The 23,848-nt window shown below is 39.2% G+C and overlaps 1 protein-coding gene across 3 annotated transcripts; it reads right to left on the reverse strand.

Annotated features, from left to right (window-relative positions):
• Nucleotides 1-11,982: 11,982 nt before the first annotated feature.
• On the reverse strand, nt 11,983-18,886 carry LOC131227124 (putative disease resistance protein RGA3). Of its 3 annotated transcripts, none has more exons than XM_058222844.1 (3): nt 18,637-18,886; nt 13,044-16,573; nt 11,983-12,385 (listed from the first exon to the last, which is right to left on the reverse strand). In XM_058222844.1, exon 2 carries the CDS (start codon nt 16,562-16,564, stop codon nt 13,106-13,108), a length of 3,459 nt encoding a protein of 1,152 aa, XP_058078827.1. In that variant the 5' UTR covers nt 16,565-16,573; nt 18,637-18,886; the 3' UTR covers nt 11,983-12,385; nt 13,044-13,105. The 3 variants fall into 3 exon arrangements, with proteins under 3 accessions (XP_058078827.1, XP_058078828.1, XP_058078826.1); XM_058222845.1 differs by lacking the exon at nt 18,637-18,886 and having other exon boundaries at nt 11,983-12,088; nt 12,289-12,385; nt 13,044-17,837; XM_058222843.1 differs by lacking the exon at nt 18,637-18,886 and having other exon boundaries at nt 13,044-17,837.
• Nucleotides 18,887-23,848: the final 4,962 nt, after the last annotated feature.

Here is a 23,848-nt window from a genome sequence, read left to right on the forward strand (position 1 = left end):
AAGATATCATTAAAGACATGATAAAAATGGATACACCCAGTGTTGATAAGTTGCAACGACAACATTACCCGTTCATACTGCCACATGGCCTTGGCCCCTCCTCAATGTTTAACAATTCCAAACACACCGATCTTATCGACTTTAATGATTTTCGCTCCAAGTCGTTGCCCAGGTCCCAATACATTCTCAATGTCGGCATATTGATATAAAGACATGACTATTACAAACAGAATAAAAAATTAGTACAAATCTCATATAACCACTCTTCACAATATCAAACCACCACGTTAATGAACATCTGCAGGACAGGTTTGGGACTCCAGCATCAAATCCCTTACGCGAAGACTTGCCAACTACAAGGATGAAATGGAAAATATATTGATAATAAAGTTCAGTATTTAATGAAGCATAGTGTGAAAGTTGACTTTTTGTTCAATAATAACAAGTATATGGTGAAAATTCATAAAGTATAGTGTTAGTTTCCTAAGTCCTTGGTCAATTTTGGCAAATTCCAAGTCAATATGCCTGAGTTATAGGTGAATTTCAACAAGTTTACGGTCTGTTTCACTTAGTTCTTGGTCAATTTTTCAAATTATTTGTTGCATATTTGCCCAAGAAAATCATGATATTGACCACGAAGTGAGTGAAATTGACCGCGAACTGAGTGAAATCGATCGAGAAGTTAGTGAAATTGACCAATAACTGAGTGAAATTGACCGCGAACTTAGTGAAATTAACCAATAACTAAGTGAAATTGACCGCAAACTTAGTGAAACTGACAAATAACTTAGTGAAATTAACTGATAACTTAGTGAAATTGACTGTGAACTGAGTGAAATTGACCGCGAACTGAGTGAAATTAACCGATAACTGAGTGAAATTGATCGAGAAGTTGTAAAAATTGACCGAGCTATGAGTGAAATTAACCGATAACTTGCGGAAATTGATCGAGAACATGCGAAAATCGACCGGTTAATTTCACTCAATTTTCAGCCACTTATACTAATTTCTCAGTCAATTTCATGAAGTTGTCGGTCAACACAATGTCAATTTCAAGCAGTTATCGATCAATTTGACTAAGTTCTTGGTCAATTTCACAAAGTTCTCGGTCAAGATGTCAATTTCAAGCATTTATCGGTCAATTTCACTTAGTCCTCGGTCAATTTCACGATGTCCACGGTTAATTTAACTCAGTTCGATGTCAATTTAACTCAGTTAACGGTCAATTTCAGTCAGTCCTTGGTTTACTTCACTCGGTCTTCGCTCAATTTCACTTTGGTCTTCATTCTTTGATAAAAAAAACCTCAATGTGGGCCTAGTGAAGGAAATAACTTTTAACGATGAGGGAATTAAAGTCATTGTTGTCTTTCATGTGGGCCATTTGAGCATTGAATTTGCCTCATTTTTCGGCCGATGCCATAAAATGTTTAAATAAAATAGTTGGACTATGGACGGTGTAGATATATCATATATAATACAATGGGGTCCGCATAATGAAGTCAATTCTTTGAAATATACCTATAATTCATAGCTTCTTTGATGGAGGTAGCATTTTCGTCTTCTCTTGAGTTGGGAAAACTCAAAAATGAAGTATGTAACAAGTATATTCTCGACCAAAAGAAGAAATAAAAAAAAGATTTCAGGAAATAGACTTTACGTGGTAGAGTATTCTCGTACCAAGATGAGAAAAGAAATCAAGAATTTAATGTTAGGGTGTTCTCTCACAAAGAGGACAAAAGAAATCAGAAAATGAGATTTTTGCTGCTAGGGTTTTGTCATGTGAAGGAGACAGGAGACGGGGTTTTAGAAATTGTGGGCTCTTTCGTCTGGTAAAAATGCATCTATACAATAGAGTAATAGTTTGGTAAAGTAAAGTTTGGAACGCATAGAAAATATGATGGGGTAAAAGCGGGGTATATGGTGGGAAAAATCTCTTTTTCCCCCCTGAAGACGTAAATACGGTGGTCCACTTTCTCGGATAGTGCAGGATGTTCTTAACTGCTCATATTTCGGTAGGAAAGCAAGCTCTTCAAACTACATGCACGGTTCATCTCACTTGCCCGGCCAGGGACGAGGTCACGGCCCGAATGCCTCAGTATTATTAAAAAAATAATAAGTAAAAAAACAAAAAAAATCCTTATAATATGATCTGCAACCTCTCTTCAACATAAATGAATAATTGTCTCATATGTGGCACATCTGCAGTGATTGGATTGTTGGTCTAGTGGGCCACTATGTAGAGGTCCTAATTGCTTGGTATGTTTTATTTTGTTTTCTTTTGCTTTTTAATTTAAAATTTAAGGAAGCTGCTGATGATTTTCTCAACTAGTAACTTTACTTGATGACTTTTGCAAAATCATTCCGTGTGCATTTTTTTCTCAGGGGAATATGCTTATGATTTTCTTTAAGCACTTTAGGGCCGTTGTTGACTTGACCTGTTGATCTTCACACGAAAGGATGAATGATCTAAGTAGTCTAAAAATCTCCTTTTTCATGTATATAAACAATGGTCAACTTGCAACAAATTAAAAAGTGATGAAGACAACCATCAACCATGCAGGGCCCAATGCAATTGAAAATATCTCGTTAGCCTGATGGCACCACCCATCTAACTCTTGCAACTTCTAGCATCATGTGACGCCAAACTGTTGTACATTTTTTGCTGGTTGATTTCATCCACCAGATTAATGGACTGGATCACAACTGCATGTCAAGTAATAGGACAAAGACCTGGAAAGTAATAACATTTCAGATAGGTGCATGATATAAATCTTCCAAAGTGTATAAATGGAACAAATGGTCTATTTGGTAGGGGATCATTCGAGCACAGACAGATCATGCTCGGATGGCAATTCAGGTGGGCCTCATATCTCCATGTCACATTCCTCACAAGAAAGCATTGTTTTAACCCCTTAATCACAATTACATGAAATTTCAGAGAACAAATAATAAAAAAATGATCTATGGTTGTGACTAAGCCAGGAAAATGCCGCTTCACATGTACAAATGTGACATGGAGGGTATGGGGCCCCACCAAAATTTGGATTAAGGCTTAATAATTGATCTTGATTTTGTGGGATCCCCTAAATTCTCAAAACCTGTAACTTTGGTGATGGCCCACCAAAGTTAGTACTCTTACCACAGCCATTTGGTATTAGTAAATTTTAAGGAAACGGATAATTATTACATCAAATTTCAAGAATTATTTAAGTTTATATAAAATCTATTCATTTGATTTTGAAATATCTTTCGTATGTTTTATTTGATATTAACAAAATGCTGATAGTGTGATAATGTCTAAATATTTCATATTTATCCTTTCAATTATATTAATTCTTTTTACAATTAAGTGTTAATTGAATATAATTATATATGTTTTCATTATGCGATGTGATTTTGGATTTAAAGATGAAGACGTGCTTAAAAGGATGAATTTAGAGATCAAAAGAAAATAATGAAGAATTAGAAATTTGAAAGTCATTAATAAAGACTTTGCATGCTAAAGATCCAAGAAAATCAAGGATAAATGAGAGAGAAAAGACTGGCTAAATCACAAAGTGCAATAATAAAAATAATAGATTGTTCAATACCATCTGAGGTTGGTCCGACCGAATGTGCACAAAACGGTTCAGCAAGAAACTATTTTCAGAGATAATTTGGCTCGACACTTAGATCTAAAACAAAGCCATGTTCGGTGCCACCGAAAGAAGGTTTAGTGCGGCATAAGGGAGAAAAGGCTTTAAATAAATATTTAAGAAATTCGGCTACAAGAGAAAGACTAATTCGGTGCGACCGACATAATGTTCTATGCAACTGAATACTACAGTTAGAGTGACTGATGCGTAATAAAAATGTACATTTAGAATCGGTTTTAAGTCGGTATGAATTTTTTCTTATATAAAGTGGTGATTTTAAGCTTTCCTATGTACAAATTAAAACTTGGGAGAAAGACCTATCTAGGGATGGTGGAGCTTTTACAGAGTAGCCATTCTTCTTTTTTCCTTCAATTCTAATTTGTCTTTTTTTAAATAAATAAAAATAAATTCTTCTAAGATGTTAACTATGTTAGGTTAATCTCTTACCTAAAGCTAATGGATGGAGCTTATAGTTCAATTTTAATATTTAGTTTATTTTAATAATGGTCTGAATGATAATAGTAGATTGAAATAGATTTGAATTTTACTTTAAAACTTTTATGTTATTTCATTTTTGATTTATTGTTGACTTCAGGCATATTGGATTATTGGAAGTGCAATTACAACGATTGATTAGAGAAAGAATTAATCTATATAATTAATTGATCTAGTGTCACCTTTGGGTACATTGGATACTCTTGATTCCCTGCGATTGATGTCCAAATGCTTTATGAGAGAATCGTTGAACTGAAATTATATTCTTATAAGTGTTCATGGTTGGTTTAACAAGTATTATCTTCTAATTGGATAAGATATGACTTCGATTCTAATCAAGTTATATATTGAATCAATAAATTAAATATATAGTTGTTGTGAGTGAATTTATGAATTCTTAGCATTTTAATTCTATTATTTAAAAATATTTTTCTTAATCACTGGATTAAAAATTTAAATAAATTATTAGATTTAGATTAATTCTAAATCGTGTTCTTTATTCTATGCAGATTTGACCTTAGTCTCACCGAATTATTATTACATTGCAGCTCTACACTTGGGGTTGTCAATCCTTAAGTTCAATTATTGATGATCGAACTGTATTTCATATACATATTTGAGACATCTCATAGCAACTCTCCAATTACACCAAAGTAGACTGGATCTCTTCTTTCTAAAGCATGCATGGCTCATATTAGGCCGTGGAATGTCATGCCCATTTTTATCCAATGCCCACGGAGAAGTCAGATCAGCCATGCTTTCACCCAATTGCCATGCACCTAACTTAGATGATATCCAAACCACCCATATCACATAAAGGTACTACAGGATCCTTGAACCATGGGTAGAGTGGATTCTGGTGACCCGGCTCTTCTGAGTTCCTATAGCAGGGCCATGGTCCATGGTTCGACAACCCTAACCATTGAGCTGACAGACCCATCCTGCAGGCCCACCAAAACTCTCCCCAACAAGATAACCCTTTGCCCTTTGATCAATGTCGAGACTATTACAACAATCCACAACCAATGAGAAATGGCCAACTATCGTAAAATATTAGCCTTCCAATTCAAGAAATTATGTTTTCATGGTCTATCCACCACCATCTCATCAACGGCCCTTGTCATCAAAACTATGGGCTGCACATCATAACCAAAGGATCCTATCATTTCTTAGGCAAAACGAGAATTGGGTTATAAGAGATCACATAAGAGGAAGACGGATTAGATGTTTATGAGCGTGAAATTTTAAAATAAAATAAAAAAATAAAAAAAATCCAAATGTCATATAAGAGTGAAATTTAAAGTGAATCCTTGTGTTAAGTCCATCTCACTAAAGTTTAGAGTTGATCTTCACATAAAACCAAGCAGTAGATGAGATATAGAAGTGGACCCACAATTTCAAATACTCTTTTATAAGGCCAAACAGAGAAAGAGAACCGTTGGAGTTCTCCGATACAATAAGGAGAGAGAGAGAGCCGCATATCTCCTTTTAACAGGGCCTTAAACATTATAAAATATTTATAATAAAAAAAAACATACATCGGAGGCTCTTTACGGGTAAATCATCTGCTAGCAAATGAAAAGGTGAAAAAGGTGGTAAATCATAAATGATTTATAAGCATTTTAAGACATCCAAATGCTAAATCATTTACAACTTGTTTCGAATGGTAAATCATTTCAGGACATCCAAACACTAAATCATTTACAACTTAACCTCATTTACCACCGTCCTAACAATCCCTCAATATACAAGAATATAGCTTCGCATATGGATAAATCTAATAAGGTAGACTCTTGACTACTATCCAATCCATCATCTTCATCGTCATAAACTTCTCCCAGCTATTCAGGTGTCGACCTAGATTGTTGATTTTGGTTGCTCACCCGACATCAACACAACATCCAACGATTGACGTTCAATGGAATCTCTAGTTAAAATTCATTCATACATGTAACAGCTGAATTTATTGAATTAGTCCATTGTTCATGTCTTGGTGGCTTTCAATGTCCCGATTTGTACTTTCAAGAAGATGAAGGCCGATTTCTTTTACTTCTTCTGGGGTGAAACAGAGAGCAAAAAGGAAAGACGCTGGGTTAAATGGTTGAAGTTATGCTTCCATTGCCCTTTTTCGTCGGGCATTTGGAATGAGGTTTTCTCTCTTGCGTCGGCCACTTGGGTTATGACTCGTTCTATCAAAGGTCTCTTTCTCGCTTGGCACGCTGAAGACAGGGGAACCCTTGGGAGGAGGAAATGGCGCATGGCGCTGCTTGCGGTGCTTTGGTCTATTTGGGCTGAAAGGAATGGTTGTGCTTCCGCAATGGGAAAAGCACTAAGGCTGGGGTTTTCTTAAGGAGTTGCAAATCCTGCTACCAGCAATAGGTATGGCTTGTGTCAGGACTGGGGAGGTCTTTAGGCCATTGGGGAGCCTGGTCTGTGGCCTGAGTCTTTCTAGTCTGTCTCTCATTCGTGTTACTCCAGGATCTTCAGAGAGGGGATTCTATTCCAGTGTCGTCAGCCCAATCTGGCTCATCAGGGATCAGGCTTGGGGTGGTCATCTACTCTTTCTTCCCAGCTCAGTTAACCAGCAGGAATTGAGGTCAGGGGGAGTTTCATGCTTCAGTTGAAGCCAGAAAGAAACATTGGGCAGCCGATAGGGGAGGCTCAGGCCAGCAGTAGAGAGGTAAGGGACCTAGCATATTCAGAGGCAGCCTAGCGTGATCTCTTAGGTCAGCAGGAGAATGCTTCATTCAGGGAAGGCAGAGATCAAGGGCCCAAGGTTCAACAGGATAGGGTGGGGCAGACCTCCATTCAGTTCAGTCCAGGGGCTGTTAATGCTCGGGCTAGTGGTGAGATGAGGACCTGGATCACCTATTTTGCCACATAAAGCTGGCAGCGTAGGTTTGGGTTCACTTTAGGGGTTGTTTGGATGCCTGTAATTTTTTTATTTGTAAACACATTACACTTGAAAATAGTTTCAGGTGTAATCGGTTTACATGCTATTCTGTTTAACTTTTAAGTGGTAATCTGTTTACAAGTAAGCAGATTCTGTGTTTGGCTAGCCTGTAAAGTGTTTACAATGAATAAAGTATGTATTCACATACCAAAGAGCTTGGGCGGTGAACCTTCCAAAATCTGAAGAAAAAAAAATCACATGAGAAAGACTTGATTTTTTTTAGGGCTCTAAGAGGGGCATTAAAGCATGCACACATTAAATGGATTGGATGTCTTTCCACCCATCACAGTGGGCCCCAAATGCAATGTAGAAGTTTTTAATGGTGGAAGTCCCATCCTTCCCTCGTGTGGTCCATTTGATAATGGATGAGCTTTTTTTATTTTTATTTTTAAAGGCCACAGAGAGCATCAAGGGAAGTACATGATGGATAGATTGGATGTACCATACACATTATGGTGGGCCCCACATATCATGAGTGTATATTAACCATTGTGTTCTAATATGTATAATGCCTTTTTAGGTGTAAAGATTTTACCTATAATCTGAAACATGACTTTTTACCAGGTTTTAGATTACAACTAGCTGTAATCCGTTTACAGCCTGCAAAGCCTTTACAGGCAAATACATGCATCCAAACAGCCATGTAATCAGATTACCTGTAATCCCTTTACAGATTAAGGACTTTACAGGCATCCAAACGACCCCCTAGTCATTTCTTTGACATGCATGCTGAGTCTTACTAATCAGTTCATCATCGAATCATCCATTGGTCTTTTCGAGCTAAGGCATTGTCAAAATTCAAGCTTTTGGGTGGCATGGCTCCTAGTTTTATTGTATGGGAATTATGTCTTGTAAGGAATGCATGAAAGTTTGAAGGAAAAAAGATTTCAGCAGAGGAGGTTTTAGTAAAGGTTCATAAATGGCTGAAGGAGGTGGGTGATTGCATCCCGGACAAAGGTAATAGCCGGTTTATTGATGAAGTTGCCATTCAAAATCTAGGCCTTAAGCTTTTCAGAGGTTTCTATATGCTCAGTGCTGTTTGTATGTTCTCATGGTAGCTGGTAGATCCAGGAATCGGCGTCTTGTTGCCTTATATCTGTATGCCCCTACATGGGCCATCAGCTTCTATTGATAGAATCGCTGCTTTAATTCCCCCAGGTATGTCATCTGCTCCTTGCTGTGTATGAGGGGATGCAGGGCAGGATATGGTGGTGAACTGGTGATTGGATGCTGGGATAAATGGAAGTTATGTAACTGATGGACGGTTTATGGTGTGTTATGTCTCAATGCCTAGTGGATGTTTTGGTGGGGGGTGTATATTTTGCACTGGAGGGTGCAGTTTTTGAATGCCCTTATTGGTTTTCTGACTAGAGGGAGTGATTGATGCCGGACAATTAACCACTTGTTCTAAAAGTTCAAACTGATAGAGCATGGTGAATTAATCCCTTTATCTCATAGCCCATGCCCTACATCCCATGAGTTAGGACCTCGGCCGAACCCCCCTTGGGGGTCCTACTTCAGATGGGTTCTGCTTCACACAAACGACCCGCCTCACACCCGAGTGTGCCTCTGCATCGCACAGGCCACCCCACTCGAGCCTGGTGTGAAAATGCCCCTACATTAGTGATGTTTTGGGGTTGGCTGTGGATTAGAGTTTTCTTCAGTTGGAGCGAGAGGCCTGGATGTCTGTTAGTCAGGGTAATGCAGCCTGTTTGCAATTTGGTGCCTGCTCTCTGGATGTTGGCAGAGTGGTAGCTGTCTCTGCTTCGAGGTCTCCTGGTTGCCATGTTGTCTGCCAAAGAGTGCAGCTGGGTCTCTCCTCCTCACAGCGGGCTGTTGTGTCTGATGCGGCTGCTGGTTGGCATCTGTGGATGTTTCGCTGTCCAGCTTCCTTTTTTATTTTTTATTATTTTTATTTTTTTTATGAAGCTAGGATATGATTGTAGAGTCCTGTGTTTATCTCAGCTTCTAGTTGTTGTAGACGTTCTTTTCCCTTTTGATTTATATTTTTTCTTTGTTTGTGCTGTAAATAGGAATATATGATAGGTGAGGCCCGGATCCTTTCGTGGTGCCCACCCGAATGCATGTAAATTTTCTTATCAACAGAGTTATAGGTGGTGAGGTCCCACTTTTCTGAAAAGAAGAAGAAAGAAGAAGAAAAAGAATGGTTCGTTTATTTTCTTATGGGTGACAACATCTTTTGTTTGCCTCTACTGATTGAATGGTGAGAGTTCTCTATGTTCGGGAATAAATTACTGGAGATTGTTAACCTATCACCACTAACAATATCAGAAAGTTGGGAATTTATTTGGTGTAGAGAGAGCATGTCAAACTACATAATGTGCCCAGCTCATTTGGTCTACTCACTTGCGAGTTGCGACAAGATCAAACTTGGAGCCAAGGCTGCTGTTTATATCACCAATGTATGTATATATGAGTGATATGGTCTTCTTGTTATTTGTAGGTTCCGTGGGAGGGCAAATTGTTGATTTGACTGCTGACGTTCACACGAAACAATGAAACCCTGAAAATCTCCCTTCCTATTCAGGTGGATAAAGATCAGTCTACAGAAACTTGCAACAATTTGAAGTGATCCAGACGATCGTCAACCCTGCAGGGCCCACTGCAGTTGGGAAATGAAAATATCTTGCTAGCTGGATGGCGCTCCATGTCTGATACCAGGAAATTTCGACATTGCTTGATAACTGCTGCACACTTTTGCTGATCGGTGCACACACTAGATGGATGGCATGCATTTCATGTACAAGAATAGAGGGCTTGTAAGTTACTATCTTTCATAACGATGTATGGTATAAATCATAATCATTTTTGTTTCTAAAAATGAGTTCTCTCATTTCAGTTAACAGTAACTATAAATTAGAGATCAACATCGCTAATACATAATTACTGTTAACATGAAGTAATTATGTATTAGAGAACAAGATCTCTTATACATAATTACTATTAACTAAAATGATTAACTAAAATGAGATGAACTAATTTTTAGGTGTCTGCCAAACAAGGCCTCAGGTTCTATAAAATATGCTTTTGTAAATGGAATAAACGGTTTGTTTGGGTAGGTGATGCTGCAAAATCGGGACTATGCCTGGATGGCAATTCTGGCAGGCCTCATACCCTCTATGTCAGATTCTCCATGAGAAGGTGGTACTTTCCCACCATAATAACAATTATGCGAAGTTTCAGAAAAAAAAAAAAAAAAACTAAAATGATCAATGGTTGTGATTAATCCAGGAAAATGCCACCTGACATGCATAAATCTGATGTGAAGGGCATGAAGCCCTCCAAATTTGTTATTGAGGCTTAACCTGGGATCACCTAAATTCTTGAAAACTGTAATCTGGCATTGCCCCTGCCAAACTCGTTATCCTTGTCGAAGCTGGTTGGCATTGGCAAATTTCAAGGTACAAGTTTGGATAAAAGGTTAAACAGAGAGATCCATAACCAAACAGTAAATTTAATGGCAGATCAATTCCTTAATTATAAATATTACACATAAAACTCATTTGATTACTTGTAACAAGCATAACAGTTGGACTACAGATCTGTTTACATGCATTTTAAAATATATATATACAACCTTCTTCCTTTACTCAAACATTCATTTTTACATTGGCTTTCTAATTAAATACAAGGATAGAGCTACAAACATCTAGTAAAGTGACTGTTGCTTCCAGAAACCTATTCATGAAGCCTAGCAGCTGATGAACCAGGAAGCGATGAAGAATATCCATGCTTGGCCCAAATAATCCCTTTTTGAAGATGAGATTTCCCACCCCTGACATAGAATTTGAGAGGCCTATTGACTTATTTTCGATTTGGAGCTTGTCCTTGTGCCTAATGATTTTAATGCAAGGGCATTTTCACACTGGGCTCGAGTGGGGTAGCCTGTGGGATGTAGGGGCACCTCGGGGTGGGTGGCCCGTGTGAAGCAGAACCCATGTGAAGTAGGGCTCACGGGAGGGTTAGGCTGATGTCCTAACCCATGAGATGTGGGGCCTGGGCTATGAGATAAAGGGATTGATTTGCCATGCTCTATCTATTCGAGCTTTTAGAGCAAGTGGTTAATTGTCCCGCATCAAAGTGCTATCAGAGCGGCAGCTCTCATGTTCGAGACTCCTCACTTGGGGTGATTAATGCAGGGGCATTTTCACACCGGGCTTGAGTAGGTTGGCATCTCTAAAACTAGTTATTATCCATATGCATTAAGAAAACCATGCATGTACCATTGAGACATCCAATAGTGGATATTTTCGCTCAAAACTTCTGTATGTTGCCATGACTATGTAACTACAGACAATGATGTCCCTGTAGACATCACTAAACATTTTCAGAAATATTTCTTCTAACACTACCGTTTCAGGTAGTATATAATCCAAACTGGTAGATCCTATAGCCTGGATGGGAAGAAATGTTGCATAGCTTTGTATACATACTTTGTTCTTCATCTTGGATGAAGAGAATCTAAAACATGGAACATGCAAAGGCTCACAAATATACTACCATCACCTTGATCTTAGCCTTTCTCCCAGTAGGTGATGCAGGACAATTAACCACTTGCTCTAAAAGCTCGAATTGTTAGAGTATGGTGAATTAATTCCTTTATCTCATAGCCCAGGCCCCACATCTCATGGGTTAGGACCTCAATCAAACCCCCCTTGTGGGCCCCAAATCACATGGGTCACCCACCCCGAGTGTCCCTGCATCCCACGGGCTACCCCACTCGAGCCCGGTGTGAAAATGCCCCTGCATTAGTAGGTTTGGGTTGGCTTTAAATGGTAAATTGGCAAAGAAGGGTCTATGATCGACACTCGAACAGGCATCAGCCACCCTTTTCTAAGCAATTTGCTTTAAAAAATATGAGATATTGCTATCATAGGCAAAACTGGAAATAGAAATTCTGGCATTAAAAGCTGGGTTCAGCATACAATTGATTGTAGGTGATCCATCCTCTTGAACTTTAGCTCACTTTATGGCAAACAAATGCCTACAGGATAAGAGTACAAGCATTATGCCATGTGTCCAACAGTATTTCATCTATTCTAATACAACATATTAGACTGACTTTTATAACTGATCCTAGCCAAGTAATCTCCTCCTTAGTTATCAGAAATGATATGGCAAAAGCAGCTGCCTACAGTGCTGGCTATAGCATACAGATCTTGAAAATAAAGAAGATAGGATTACCTAGTGTTATCGACGTGAATCAAGAGATTACTTCGGAGATTCTTCCATTACTCTGATTTGGACTGCATTATTGATATTTCCTGGTATGGTCTAACAGCTGCCAAAATAAATAAATATAACTAGATTAAAAAAGAAAAACAATGTGATAATCTGAAGTTCTGCTATTCTGTTCTCTTGCCAAGTTGATAGGGGATGTCGGTTTTTTTTTTTTTTTTTTTGAACACACTTCATGCTCACACAAATATTTGGGCTACATGAATACAAACACAAACAGTGCAATAGTTTTTAGAAGTAGTGAATTCAAGTGTTGTAGAGTCCAAAGTGTTTATGACATCCAGTGCGTAATACATGTGAATCCCCCCATGATGATCTACAAACAAAAAATCGTACTGATACAATCATCGGGTGGGCCACACATGAATTTGGAGGTTTTGGGGTGGCGTGCATTGTTTTTCATGGCGAGGGCCATCGGATGGTTGGATCGGCCTGATCTTTGGTTCATGCAACTATTGGATGGGTTGGATGTGAGAAGCCTACCACATGGGTCCCATAAACACTCAACTTCACCAATCTTTTCTTTAAAAGAAAGGATGAAGTACCTGGACTATTTTAGCCCATAAAAAGCACTTCCCCGAGATTATAGTTAGTAAAGGGCTAAAGGCAATGGTTGGTAAAATCATAATAGTAAAAAGCTTGGTAGTAAAAATTCTCAAATTATAGAGCAAAGATAGGGTTGAGTGGGAATTCCTACTTACAATGAGACCAAGAGGCTGTAAGGAGATGGTTGATGCATCCCATCTTCAACTCTGAGAGATGCTCAGGAGCCATTGCCTCCTGTCGGGGATTCGGCTATAATATGAATAACTGGGATGTGCGATATCTTGTGCCAATCCTCGCCTTTCTCCTTCTCGCACCGCTTCTCTAAATGGGGACAGCTTTCGATATTGAGGCGTTTAAGATTTGTTAGGAGTTCCAACACAGATGGCAAGCACGCCAAATTACGACAGCTGCTAATCCTCAAATATCGTAGCGAGGACAGGTTTCCCATCCAATCTGGCAGAGCTGTTAGATTCGGGCATTCACCAATTTCCAGCTCTAGCAGTTTTGTGGCGTGCTGTAGCCCTTCCGGCAAAGGTGTCAACTTATCACAGTCCCAGAGTCGAAGGGAGGTGAGGTGTTGCATACCCTCTGGTAATGAAGCCAGCTCCGGACACATAATAAGAGTCAAGGATTGAAAGGCAGTGAGGTGTTGCAGCTCTCCGATCAAACTCGTTAGGCTTCGACATTCGAAAATTGTAAGTTCTTGAAGAGAGCTCAAGCCTTGCAGTTGCAAGGACGTTAGAGCATTGCACACATCGATGTGCAGCGAATGCAAAGATGTGAGGTTTTGTAACTCCTCTGGCAATGATACCAGCTCTTCATTCTGAGAAATAACCAGAGACTCTAGAGCAGCAAGGTTTCCAAGTTCCCTTGGTAGAGACTTGAGCTTTGGGCAGCGGCTAATTGATAACATCGAGAGACAGGCATTGTTTTGCAACAACCCATCCGGCAGCAACTCTAGCTCTTGAAAATCTTCAATCCAAAGGGAGGAAAGTGAGGTTAGGTTTGCCACTGTACCTAACAACATCTCATTACTTTCCATTAATATCAAGTCTTTTGGAGATCCAAGGCATGGAAGCATCGTCAACTTCGGGCACCCGCTCACAGTTAATTGGTGAAGGTGAGGGAATATTTGTCTTCCGTCGAATCCTGACCACTCCTCTAAATTAGGCATATCTTCAATGGTGAGTTCTTTCAGTGATGGGAATGCCTCTACGACATCATTGCCATAGAAATGATTACCAATAGATTTCACAGCATCCATTCCATCTATCTTAAGAACCTTAAGGAATTGTAATTGGCCAAGTGGGGGGAGTTGTTCACATCTTCTGCAATTGTACAATGAGATTTCAACCAGGTTCGGAAGCAACGAAGAACAAATCCAGTGTGGAAATCTGACACCCACATACCCCCTGACCTCCAACTTTTTGAGATTCGGATGCGGTTGGAGACCTTTAAGGGTTTGCTCGATGTTTTCTTCAAACCTAAGATCAATATCCCGACCCCATGTAAACTGTAACATACGAAGGTTTGGCTTCTCCTTTAAGTTTGCTTCCTTGGCATCTGCTGCGCACATTACATTCTCAAGATTTTGAATAATCAAGTTTCCACGAAGGTTTAGGCCTCGAAGCTCTCCTATACCACATCCACCATCCTTACCAACGATGAATCTTGGCAAGGTCTGAAGGAACTTTAATTCGCTGATATTGGCTGGCATATGAGTCAATTCATCCAATTCACTGATTTCAAGATGTCTTAGGCTAGTCATTTTGCACATATCCTTGGGTAACTCTGCAAGATTATAACACCCCAAAAGTCTTAAGGTTTGCAAATGGTGAAGGGTGCTGATAGATTCAGGAAGGGCTTGTATTCTTGTATAAGAGAGGTCAAGGTATCTCAAGTGTTTCAACTCGCTGATTGAAACCAATAACTCCGGAGCGAAATCTGTACAGCTTAAATCTAACACGTGTAAGCACATAAAATGTACCAAAAGATCACAAGGGATGCTGAATCTAGATCCTCCAAGCACAAGCAGTGTTCGTAAATTCTTTGCATTCCTTGGGGCCTCTGGGACTGTTAGGACGCCTTCACCAAACTTGCACTCCAAGGACAAACGACGGCGAGATATATTAGGGATAGTCACTGCATTCTTGACTTGCACAATTGAGCATTCATTCCCTGCAACAAAACTTGCAAGATCATGCACGAGGTCATGCATCTTGCACCATACTATATTCCCATCATCATCTTTCTCCACATCTTGAAAGAAGGACCGCCATAATAGATTATTGAAATACTCTCCACCAATGTCTTCCATTGGTTTAATTCTGTCTGACGATTGAAGGAAACCTTCTGCCATCCATAGTTGGATTAGCTTCTCCTTCTCAATTCTATCATCTTTTGGAAATAGCGAGCAGTATGCAAAGCATTGCTTCAAATGTGATGGCAGATGATAATAGCTCAACTTTAGAGCATGTAAAATGTGATTATCTTCTTCTGGTAGACTCCAAATTTCACTTTCTCTGACAAACTGCCACTCTCTTTCCTCTGTTTTGAACCGCATCAAGCTTCCAAGCGTCTTTGCTGCCAAAGGTATGCCACCGCACTTCTTCACAATTTCCTTTCCAAGCATTACAAGGTTTGGATGTTCTTGTCGTCCTTGCCAAAACGCCTGTTGCTTGAACAAAGACCAACAATCATCCTCGGATAATCTTGGCAAATAGTGTGAAGGGAGAGTGCCCATGATGGAAGCAACTTTTTCACTACGGGTAGTTACTATGATTTTACTACCCCTTGCACCTCCTTTGAGAAATCGCTTCAATTGATCCCACTTCTCAGGATTTTCATTCCACACATCATCCAACACAAGTAAAAACTTCTTCCCACTGAGCTTTTCTTGGAGCTGGCGCTGAAGTAAATCCAACTTTTCAAGATGGCAATTACTATTGATAGCAGACTCTAAAATTGCTTTTGTTAGCCTGCTCACATTAAAGTCGTCGGACACGCACACCCACATTCTTAGCTCGAAATCCTTCACTAACCTCTTGTCATTGTAAGCGAATTGAGCAAGTGTCGTCTTACCAAGGCCCCCCATACCAACTATGGGGATGATTGAGACATCCTCTCTGTTATCCTCACTCATCAGTAATTCCATTACTTGCTCTTTATCTTTCTCCCTTCCAAGAACATTTGACTCGATTACAAATGAGGCGGTTTCTTCTTGAACTATAATCTCCGACACCCGTTTTCCCTCTCTCAAATGGAATTTGGACCTCTCCGAAGCAATCATATCTAATCTTCGTCCGATCTCCTTTATCTTATCCCCCATATTTGAACGGAACACAAACGGGTTGGACTGCGTAAAGAAGTTGCGTATCTTCGTAAGACGCCCCTGAACCTCCACTTTTCTACGCTTAGCTTCTGTCGTGAACTCATCCAATATGTCGTCTGCATCATAAGCCACGTCTTTAAGCTTTCCCAGCCAATTCTCTAGCACTTTGCTCTTTACTGGCTGCTCCTCCGCATCTTCAAGCACAGCTTGTATCGTCGATAACGTACTCCTTAGATTTTCCATCTCCTCATGAACACCCCACCACAATCCACACTGTTCCAGGATTGGGGAGGCTAGTTTTTCGGTAACCAATTGAAGAAGGGCGGATACAACTGCTTCTGCCATTCCTTGTTCCTAACGAGGAAATCACAAGAAGGAAAAAAAATTAGAGATGTTCAGAGAGAGGGAAAGAGAAGGATCTCAAGATCACATACAAGATTATCCTCCTCTATAACTGCCTATATGTGTTCCATCTATCTTATCCTCTATCATTGCTTATATATGTTCCATCTATCTTAGATTCTTCACCATTAGCCAATGAGAGCCTGAAACGTGAGTTGACATAATTGGCTCTCTCCAGCTTACATGTGGCACACCTAGGTTGATTTGGATTGTTGGTCTGGTGGGTCCCTATGTATGATGTGCCTAATTCCCTGATATGTTCTTCTTTTCATTTTCTTTTTTTCTTTTTTTTTTTTAACTTGAGGAAGCTGGTGCTGATTTTCTTAAGTACTGGAATTGATGTCCTTGACAAAATCTCATTCTATCTACCCTTTATTCTTAAGGGCTTCTTTGAATTCATAGAAAGGAAGAAAACATTGATGTAGAACTAACTTTCAGTTTTGAAACACTCTTTTTGTGGAATTTGTGTGAAATAAATTTTTTCCCAATTATTTTGCTAGAAATATTCTAAATTTATTCTCACATTTCCACCCTTGAGAAGGGAGGGCATTTTCCTAAGGTGAAAGTAAAATGGGGTTCTCAATGGTTGAACCCAAATGCGTCATCATCCATCTCCAATGGCTTCACATGTGCCTATATGCTAAATGAGCTATTGTCCATCTTTCATTATGCCCCACACATGCCATCATGTCACATGTGCCACCATTCCATCTTCTCTTGTAACTCTCATGTGTGAAGCATCCCACATCCACTAATGTGCCACATATACCATCATTCCTTCTCTTGCACCCCCACATGACTTATGTGTCTCACATGTGCTAATGTGCCACATGTGCCACTAGCCATCTTCTTTGACACCCCACATGTGCTAATGCACCACATCTACCACCATTCAACTTCTCTGGCACTGCACATGTGCAAAGCACCCACATGAACCAATCTGCCACATGCCATCGTCCATTTTCAATCACTCCAAATGTCCATCGTGTGCCAACATGCACGACTTCTGCCATCTAGTTTGAAGTGCCCACATGTGTCACATGTGCCAATGCATGTCTTGTGACACATCTCTATACAGCTTCAAGCACCTCACATGTGCCATGTGTGCCACAATTCAACTTCAAGCACCCATATAGTTGCATATGCTACATGTTTATTGTCCATCTCTACTCATCCCACATGTGCGACATGTGCTATCTAGCACATGCCAATGACTACCTTTAAAATTTAAAAAAAAAAAAAAACTTTTTATTTTGCCAAACAACAAATTTGAAAGTAAATCCTAAAATATCTAGGAAAGTCTCCTATCTGTGTGTTTTTTAGGGCAAGCTGCTTGATCATCTCACCATGTAACCATGTTTACTCCATCCATGAATTGGACAGAGCAAAGATGACAGGACATCAATTGCTACCAACAGTCTCTACTTCAATTTGCATCTCCATTTCCCTTTTTTCATGGATGGATTAGATTTCATGCCTATGTGCCATGCTGGCACAAGGGTTGGTGTGTATATAAACTATCTTATACATGCATGTAGCATAACAAAGCTCTTTTAAAAGAACTGGGCCATGCTGTAGAAGTACCCATTAGGATCAATATTTACATAAGTATTAGATAAGGCTGTGTTTGGTTGTACAATTGATATCTTTGGAGGTATTAGATAGGGCTGAAAGTCAGGCGGGTTCGACCCGACATTGAGTTGGGCTCAGGCAGGATGTATCGGGTTCAGTCTCGAGCTTGGGCTATACAAACACCAACCTGAGAAATCAGACTAGTCTAATCATTAAGTGGGCCACAACATAAGCCTCCAAATTCACATGGTGGCCCACTTGATGGTTGGATTGGCATGATTTTTTTTGGGCATGTCATTTCCTTAGTGGGGTAAGCCACTGTTAGATCCTTAGGGTATAAATGTAGTGGAAACTCAGTAATTTTAATGATCCAAATCCCATGAACATGTATAACAAGGTCAGATTTCTGATAATGATCTGACCATGGATGGTTAAGATCTTACCTCTTTGATCACAATTGCGATAATAGATTTCTACAATGAAGAGTTTGATGCCAATCCTTTAAACCAAGAGGTTTGTCCCCGAGCTATTGCAAGTAGTGGGAGGCGAGAAAGCACCGTCAAATCCTCTGGTGAGGACGGATGATAACAAAAGCTGTCCACACGGGTGGACCACACCGTACACTTGTGATAATGGAGAAGAAGATGGGAGAAGAAGAAAAGGAATACGAATTCTCTCTCTGACACTTTTTTTCTCTCCACAGGTGGAAATGCCAAAGTACTGTGGAATGGAAAATGATGAAAGTGTGGCCATATGTTTCCATCAAGTGGAAGAAAAAGTCAAGAGAGGAGGATAGAGATAGAACATGGAAAGCATCACGAAACTTCCAATGTTGTTGCTTTCATGACATCAATGTGGTGGGCCACCTTCCTTGATAATGCTTACATAATATCAATGTGGTGGGCCATCTTCCTTGTTGATGCAGAACGTCGACTGACTTTTAACTGCTCATATCTCAATAAGGAAAGGAAGCTCTCCCTCAAAGATATATACCTCAAATCATGATCATCCAATCTCCACCATAGACGTGTATCGTGATCATGATTACAACAGTTCACTTGATGGGACCCATCTGGTCAGGTTTTTGTGACATGGGTTTGGTGATGGCACACATCTCGACCTACATGTATGCTTCATTTCATGTGCCTACCAGGGATGGGCCACAGCCCAAAAGCCTCGATTATCAAACAATCCTAACACTCCAATCTGCAGCTTCTGTTCAACGTAAATGGGTAATCATATTCCTTATTTCTAATGCAGAATTGTAGACAACCAATCGGCTGGTTAGAAATGTCCAGTTATCAGGTAAAAATCAGTGGTTCATAGAAGCTTATAACAATTTAAAAACTTATTCAACAACCCTATGGGTCCACCGTGTTGAGAAATGAAAAGAAAAAACTTCTGAAATTTCCATTATTGTGTAGTCAGTGCCACATTTTTATGTGTAAGTTGATTGGCTGGTGTACCACACCACCCATCTGGATGGTGTGTCGACATCACTAAGTGCCGTGGGTCCCATCATGAGGTATGTGTTATATCCCTACCGTCCTTCCATTTGGCGAGCTCTCCGTAGACATATCCAAAGATTAAGTAGACCACACTGCTTGGGATTGAACTTCTACCGTTGAAACCCTTTCGGGGTCATAGAAGTTTTGGATTAATATGATATTTGTTTTGCTTCTTCATTCAGGTACGTGTGACCTTATAAATAGATTGGATGGAAAATATACATTATGGTTGGCCCTACAAATGTTTTAACAGTGAGAATCATTATCCCACTAATATTCAAGGTGTGGTCCACTTAAACTTTCGATATAAATCATTTTTTATGTCATGCTCTAAAATAATCTTGCAAAATGGATGAACAGTGTGGATATAATAAATAAATCATTTTGGGGGCCATGTAACTTTGATCTCCTTTGAACCGTTCATACAACTCTCAAGCTTGAGAAGCAGCGGCCCACGCTACATGGTCTCCAAGATGATGTATTTATTATATCTACCCGTTCATACATTTTGCCATATCATTTAAGAGCGTGACCCAAAATGATGTATTTATTATATCCACAACCGTCAATCAGCTTTCCTTCTATGGTGATCGTGATTGCATCAAGTGCTCTGGCTCAAAAGCCTCAATGATCAAATAATCTTAATAATTCCATATGCAGCCTCTTCAATATAAATGGTTAATTGTCTTACATGTGGCACATTTATGGCTATTAGGATTGTTGGTCTGGTGGGCCACTATGTACATGTGGCAAATTTATGGTAATTAGGATTGTTGATCTAGTGGGCCGCTATGTAGAAGTCCTGATGGCCTGATATGTGCAACTATTTACTTAAGAGAGTTGCTGGTGATTTTCTTGGGTAATTACCTGACTTGTTGCCCGTGACAAAATGGCATTGGTTGAAAGGATATCAAAGTTACAATTTACATGGGCCTCATAATAATGTATTTATTATATCTATATCGTTCATCCATTTGGGGAGATCATTTTTAATCTTGATCTAAAATATGAGTTATATTCAAAGCTTAAGTCTACCACACTGCAAAGCAGTCGGACAATGATTCTAATGGTAAAAATATTTGTAGGACTCACCATAATATTTATTTTCATCTAATTTGTTTATTATTGGGATATGGAGTTTGGAAAATCAATTAGATAAAATAAATTTAAATTGAGAATAAAAGAAAACTTATCAATTTATAGAGGTCGAGGCGTGATGTGAGTCACTCAGCTTGAAATTGAATTTGCTCCCCTTGAATAACATCCCAAGTGCAACGGGTTTTACAGCAATCGACCTTCAGGATACAACGACTATGATCCGGTACCAATAGTGCACTCACCATACGTAGGCTCAAACCATCCGTGGTCTTAACCTGAACCAGAAATATTTAAACACAATTTTTTAAAAGAAAACCTGACGTTTTAATCCATTGCAAAACTCAAAAGTAGAAGTTTATTTATAGACTTTGTGAAGACACTCATTCAAAAAGAATTTTGATTATTGGATTTAAACCTAATTAGTGTTTTACCGTTAGGCTTAAAAGACAACTTTTCAAAATAAAATATGAAAGGATATAGCCTTTCAGGACTTACGTGAAAAGACACATCCGTAGGGCACGTCTTCACCTATGACCACGGTCACGGCCCATCCTGACGGAAATTGTTGAAACACTAAATTATTTTAAAATAACTTAAAATACAATATTTATAAGGTCACGAAGACCTGGATGAAGAGGAAAAACAAATATCATATTGATCCAAAATTTCTATGGCCCCAAAAGGGTTTCAATGGTAGACGTTCAATCTCCTAATGCTTTTTACAGTGTGGTCCACTTGATCTTTAGATCTGTCTTATTTTTAGGTTCAAGACTTATCAATACACTAGCCAAGTCACTGGTGTGTGGTACACCAACCAATCCGCTACAATTTTTCTTGCTGGTGATTTTATTTAAGTGCAGCCCAAAAGGGTGCAGTTGGAATTTCCGACATTGTGTAACAGGCGCTGCACATTTTTTTTGTTCGTTAGTGCCATCCATCAAATGGACGGTCTGGATCACCACGAGCATGTCGACTATCAGAACAGGGACCTTGCAAGATATAACATTTGAGGATAGATGCATGGCATAAATCCTAAGGTTTTAAACACATTTTTATAAAATAGACCAAATGGTCTGTTTGGGTAGGGAATCATCCTGAGCACAATCAGGCTCGTGCCCTGATGGCAATTCAGGTGGCCCCATATCTCCATGTCAGATTCCTCACAATTATAAAAAGTTTCAGAAAAATTAATAATAATAAAATTATCTGTGGTTGTGATTGAACCAGGAAGATGCCAGTCCACGTGTGCAAATCTCACAGCAAGGGTATGGGACCCACCAAAAATTGGGATTAAGGATTATTCCCTAATCCTGATATTGTGTGATCCCCTAAGGGCCTGTTTGGGAGCGTGAATTTGGAACCCCCCCGGATTTGATATCCTCCTAGTGTGTTTGGCACCCTAGAGTGGGAATCAACTTTAATCCAAAAGTACCTATGCATGATATATTTACGAGGGTTTGAATTTGATTACTAAATCAACTTTAATATCTCTAATTAGTGAGATGTATAATTTTTGACACAATGGTTATGATAAACCTGCTGAAATATATGCTTTGCCCGAAAACGATGAAATTTCAAGTCTCGGATGGGCCACAAGCACAAGATCATGTTTGAGTGACTAACCAATGATTTTTAATCGTTGATTAACATGGACAATGTTTGGATGGTGCTGATCATCATTAGTGGGCCATGTGCCCAATAAAATAATAGTGTATAGTAACACATGTTACACTTGCAACTATTGAAATGATTTTAGGTGTAATCAAAGCTCTCACCGTAGATTTGAAACCCCTAGTTACTTTATGTTGCCAAACCGCAATCTCCTCAAATCCACAGTGCCAAATGACCCCTAAATTCTTGAAACCCGTTATTTTGGTATGGCCCACCAAAGCTTGTACTCCTACTCCAGCTGTTTGGCATTGCAAATTTGGAGAAAACATAGAGATACCCAAACAAGGAGTAAATAGCATGGAGTAGATAGAATAGCAGATGAATTCCTTAACATAATACCAACTCATTTGATCAATTTTCAGAAACATAATAGTTAATACTACTACAAAATTAGATGGCGGCTGGATATGCATTCTAAAATAAATACTGCCTTTGCTTATTCTCTACTCCAATATGTTGGACAGATGCCTATGGTGCTCACTTGTGGGCAATGACTAGTGGGTGGGTTCCACCAAGTTTAGCATCTTTTTTATTAATTATTTTTCTTCCTTCCTTCTGAAATTGAATTACAAATTTAACCATAAATGAAAATTGAATTATTTTTCTCTCTTATTAGGAATATAAGCTTGATTCAAAAATTTGTGGCCCATAAATAGTTTTTAATGGTTGATTATCACTTTTTCATGTGTTATGGTCCACTAAGATTTAGATTGCTTCATTTTTTGGATCATGCCCTAAAATGAGTTTTCAAAATGGATGGATGGCAAGAAGCTATGCTCTATCAACCTCATAATGAAGACAGTCTCTGTATCAAGATGAAGACAGTCTCTGCCTATATGCTGTTTTCAGTCAAGTGAGAGCAATCACCAGGAAAAGATAAAAGGGCATGGAATGCATCAAGAAGCTACCAACGTTGTTTCTTTCATAATATCAACGTGGTGGGCCACATTCCTTGACAGTCCAGTATACTTTTAACTGCTCATATTTCAATGGTAAAGGAAGCTCTATAAGATCTCTATAAGGTGAGCCTTATTGATTAACGGTCTGGATTGTCCTAAAGGTTGAATAATGTAGTAGAGCAAACCAGTGGACCCCACTGCTTTGTGATACATCGAGAAATCTGCATAAGGGGTGGAATGTTACAACTGTGTTACACACACAGTATTTCAGATGAACTAAGATGTTTACGCACACTAGTATTTCAAACTCTTCACCTCTCTAACCTATAATAACATGGCTGGGTCCCAATCCTACACCACAATAGAAGCAAAAGATCGATCGTTTCTTCTCTGAAGAGGTGTGAAGGAAAGGAAGATCCTAGTGTCCAAATCCAATTATCCGGTATTCGAATTCTACCACAATGGCTTCCCTGATAGGT

The sequence above is a fragment of the Magnolia sinica genome, chromosome 15 (genome assembly GCF_029962835.1).
Source record: "Magnolia sinica isolate HGM2019 chromosome 15, MsV1, whole genome shotgun sequence".
Taxonomy (NCBI): Eukaryota; Viridiplantae; Streptophyta; class Magnoliopsida; order Magnoliales; family Magnoliaceae; genus Magnolia; species Magnolia sinica.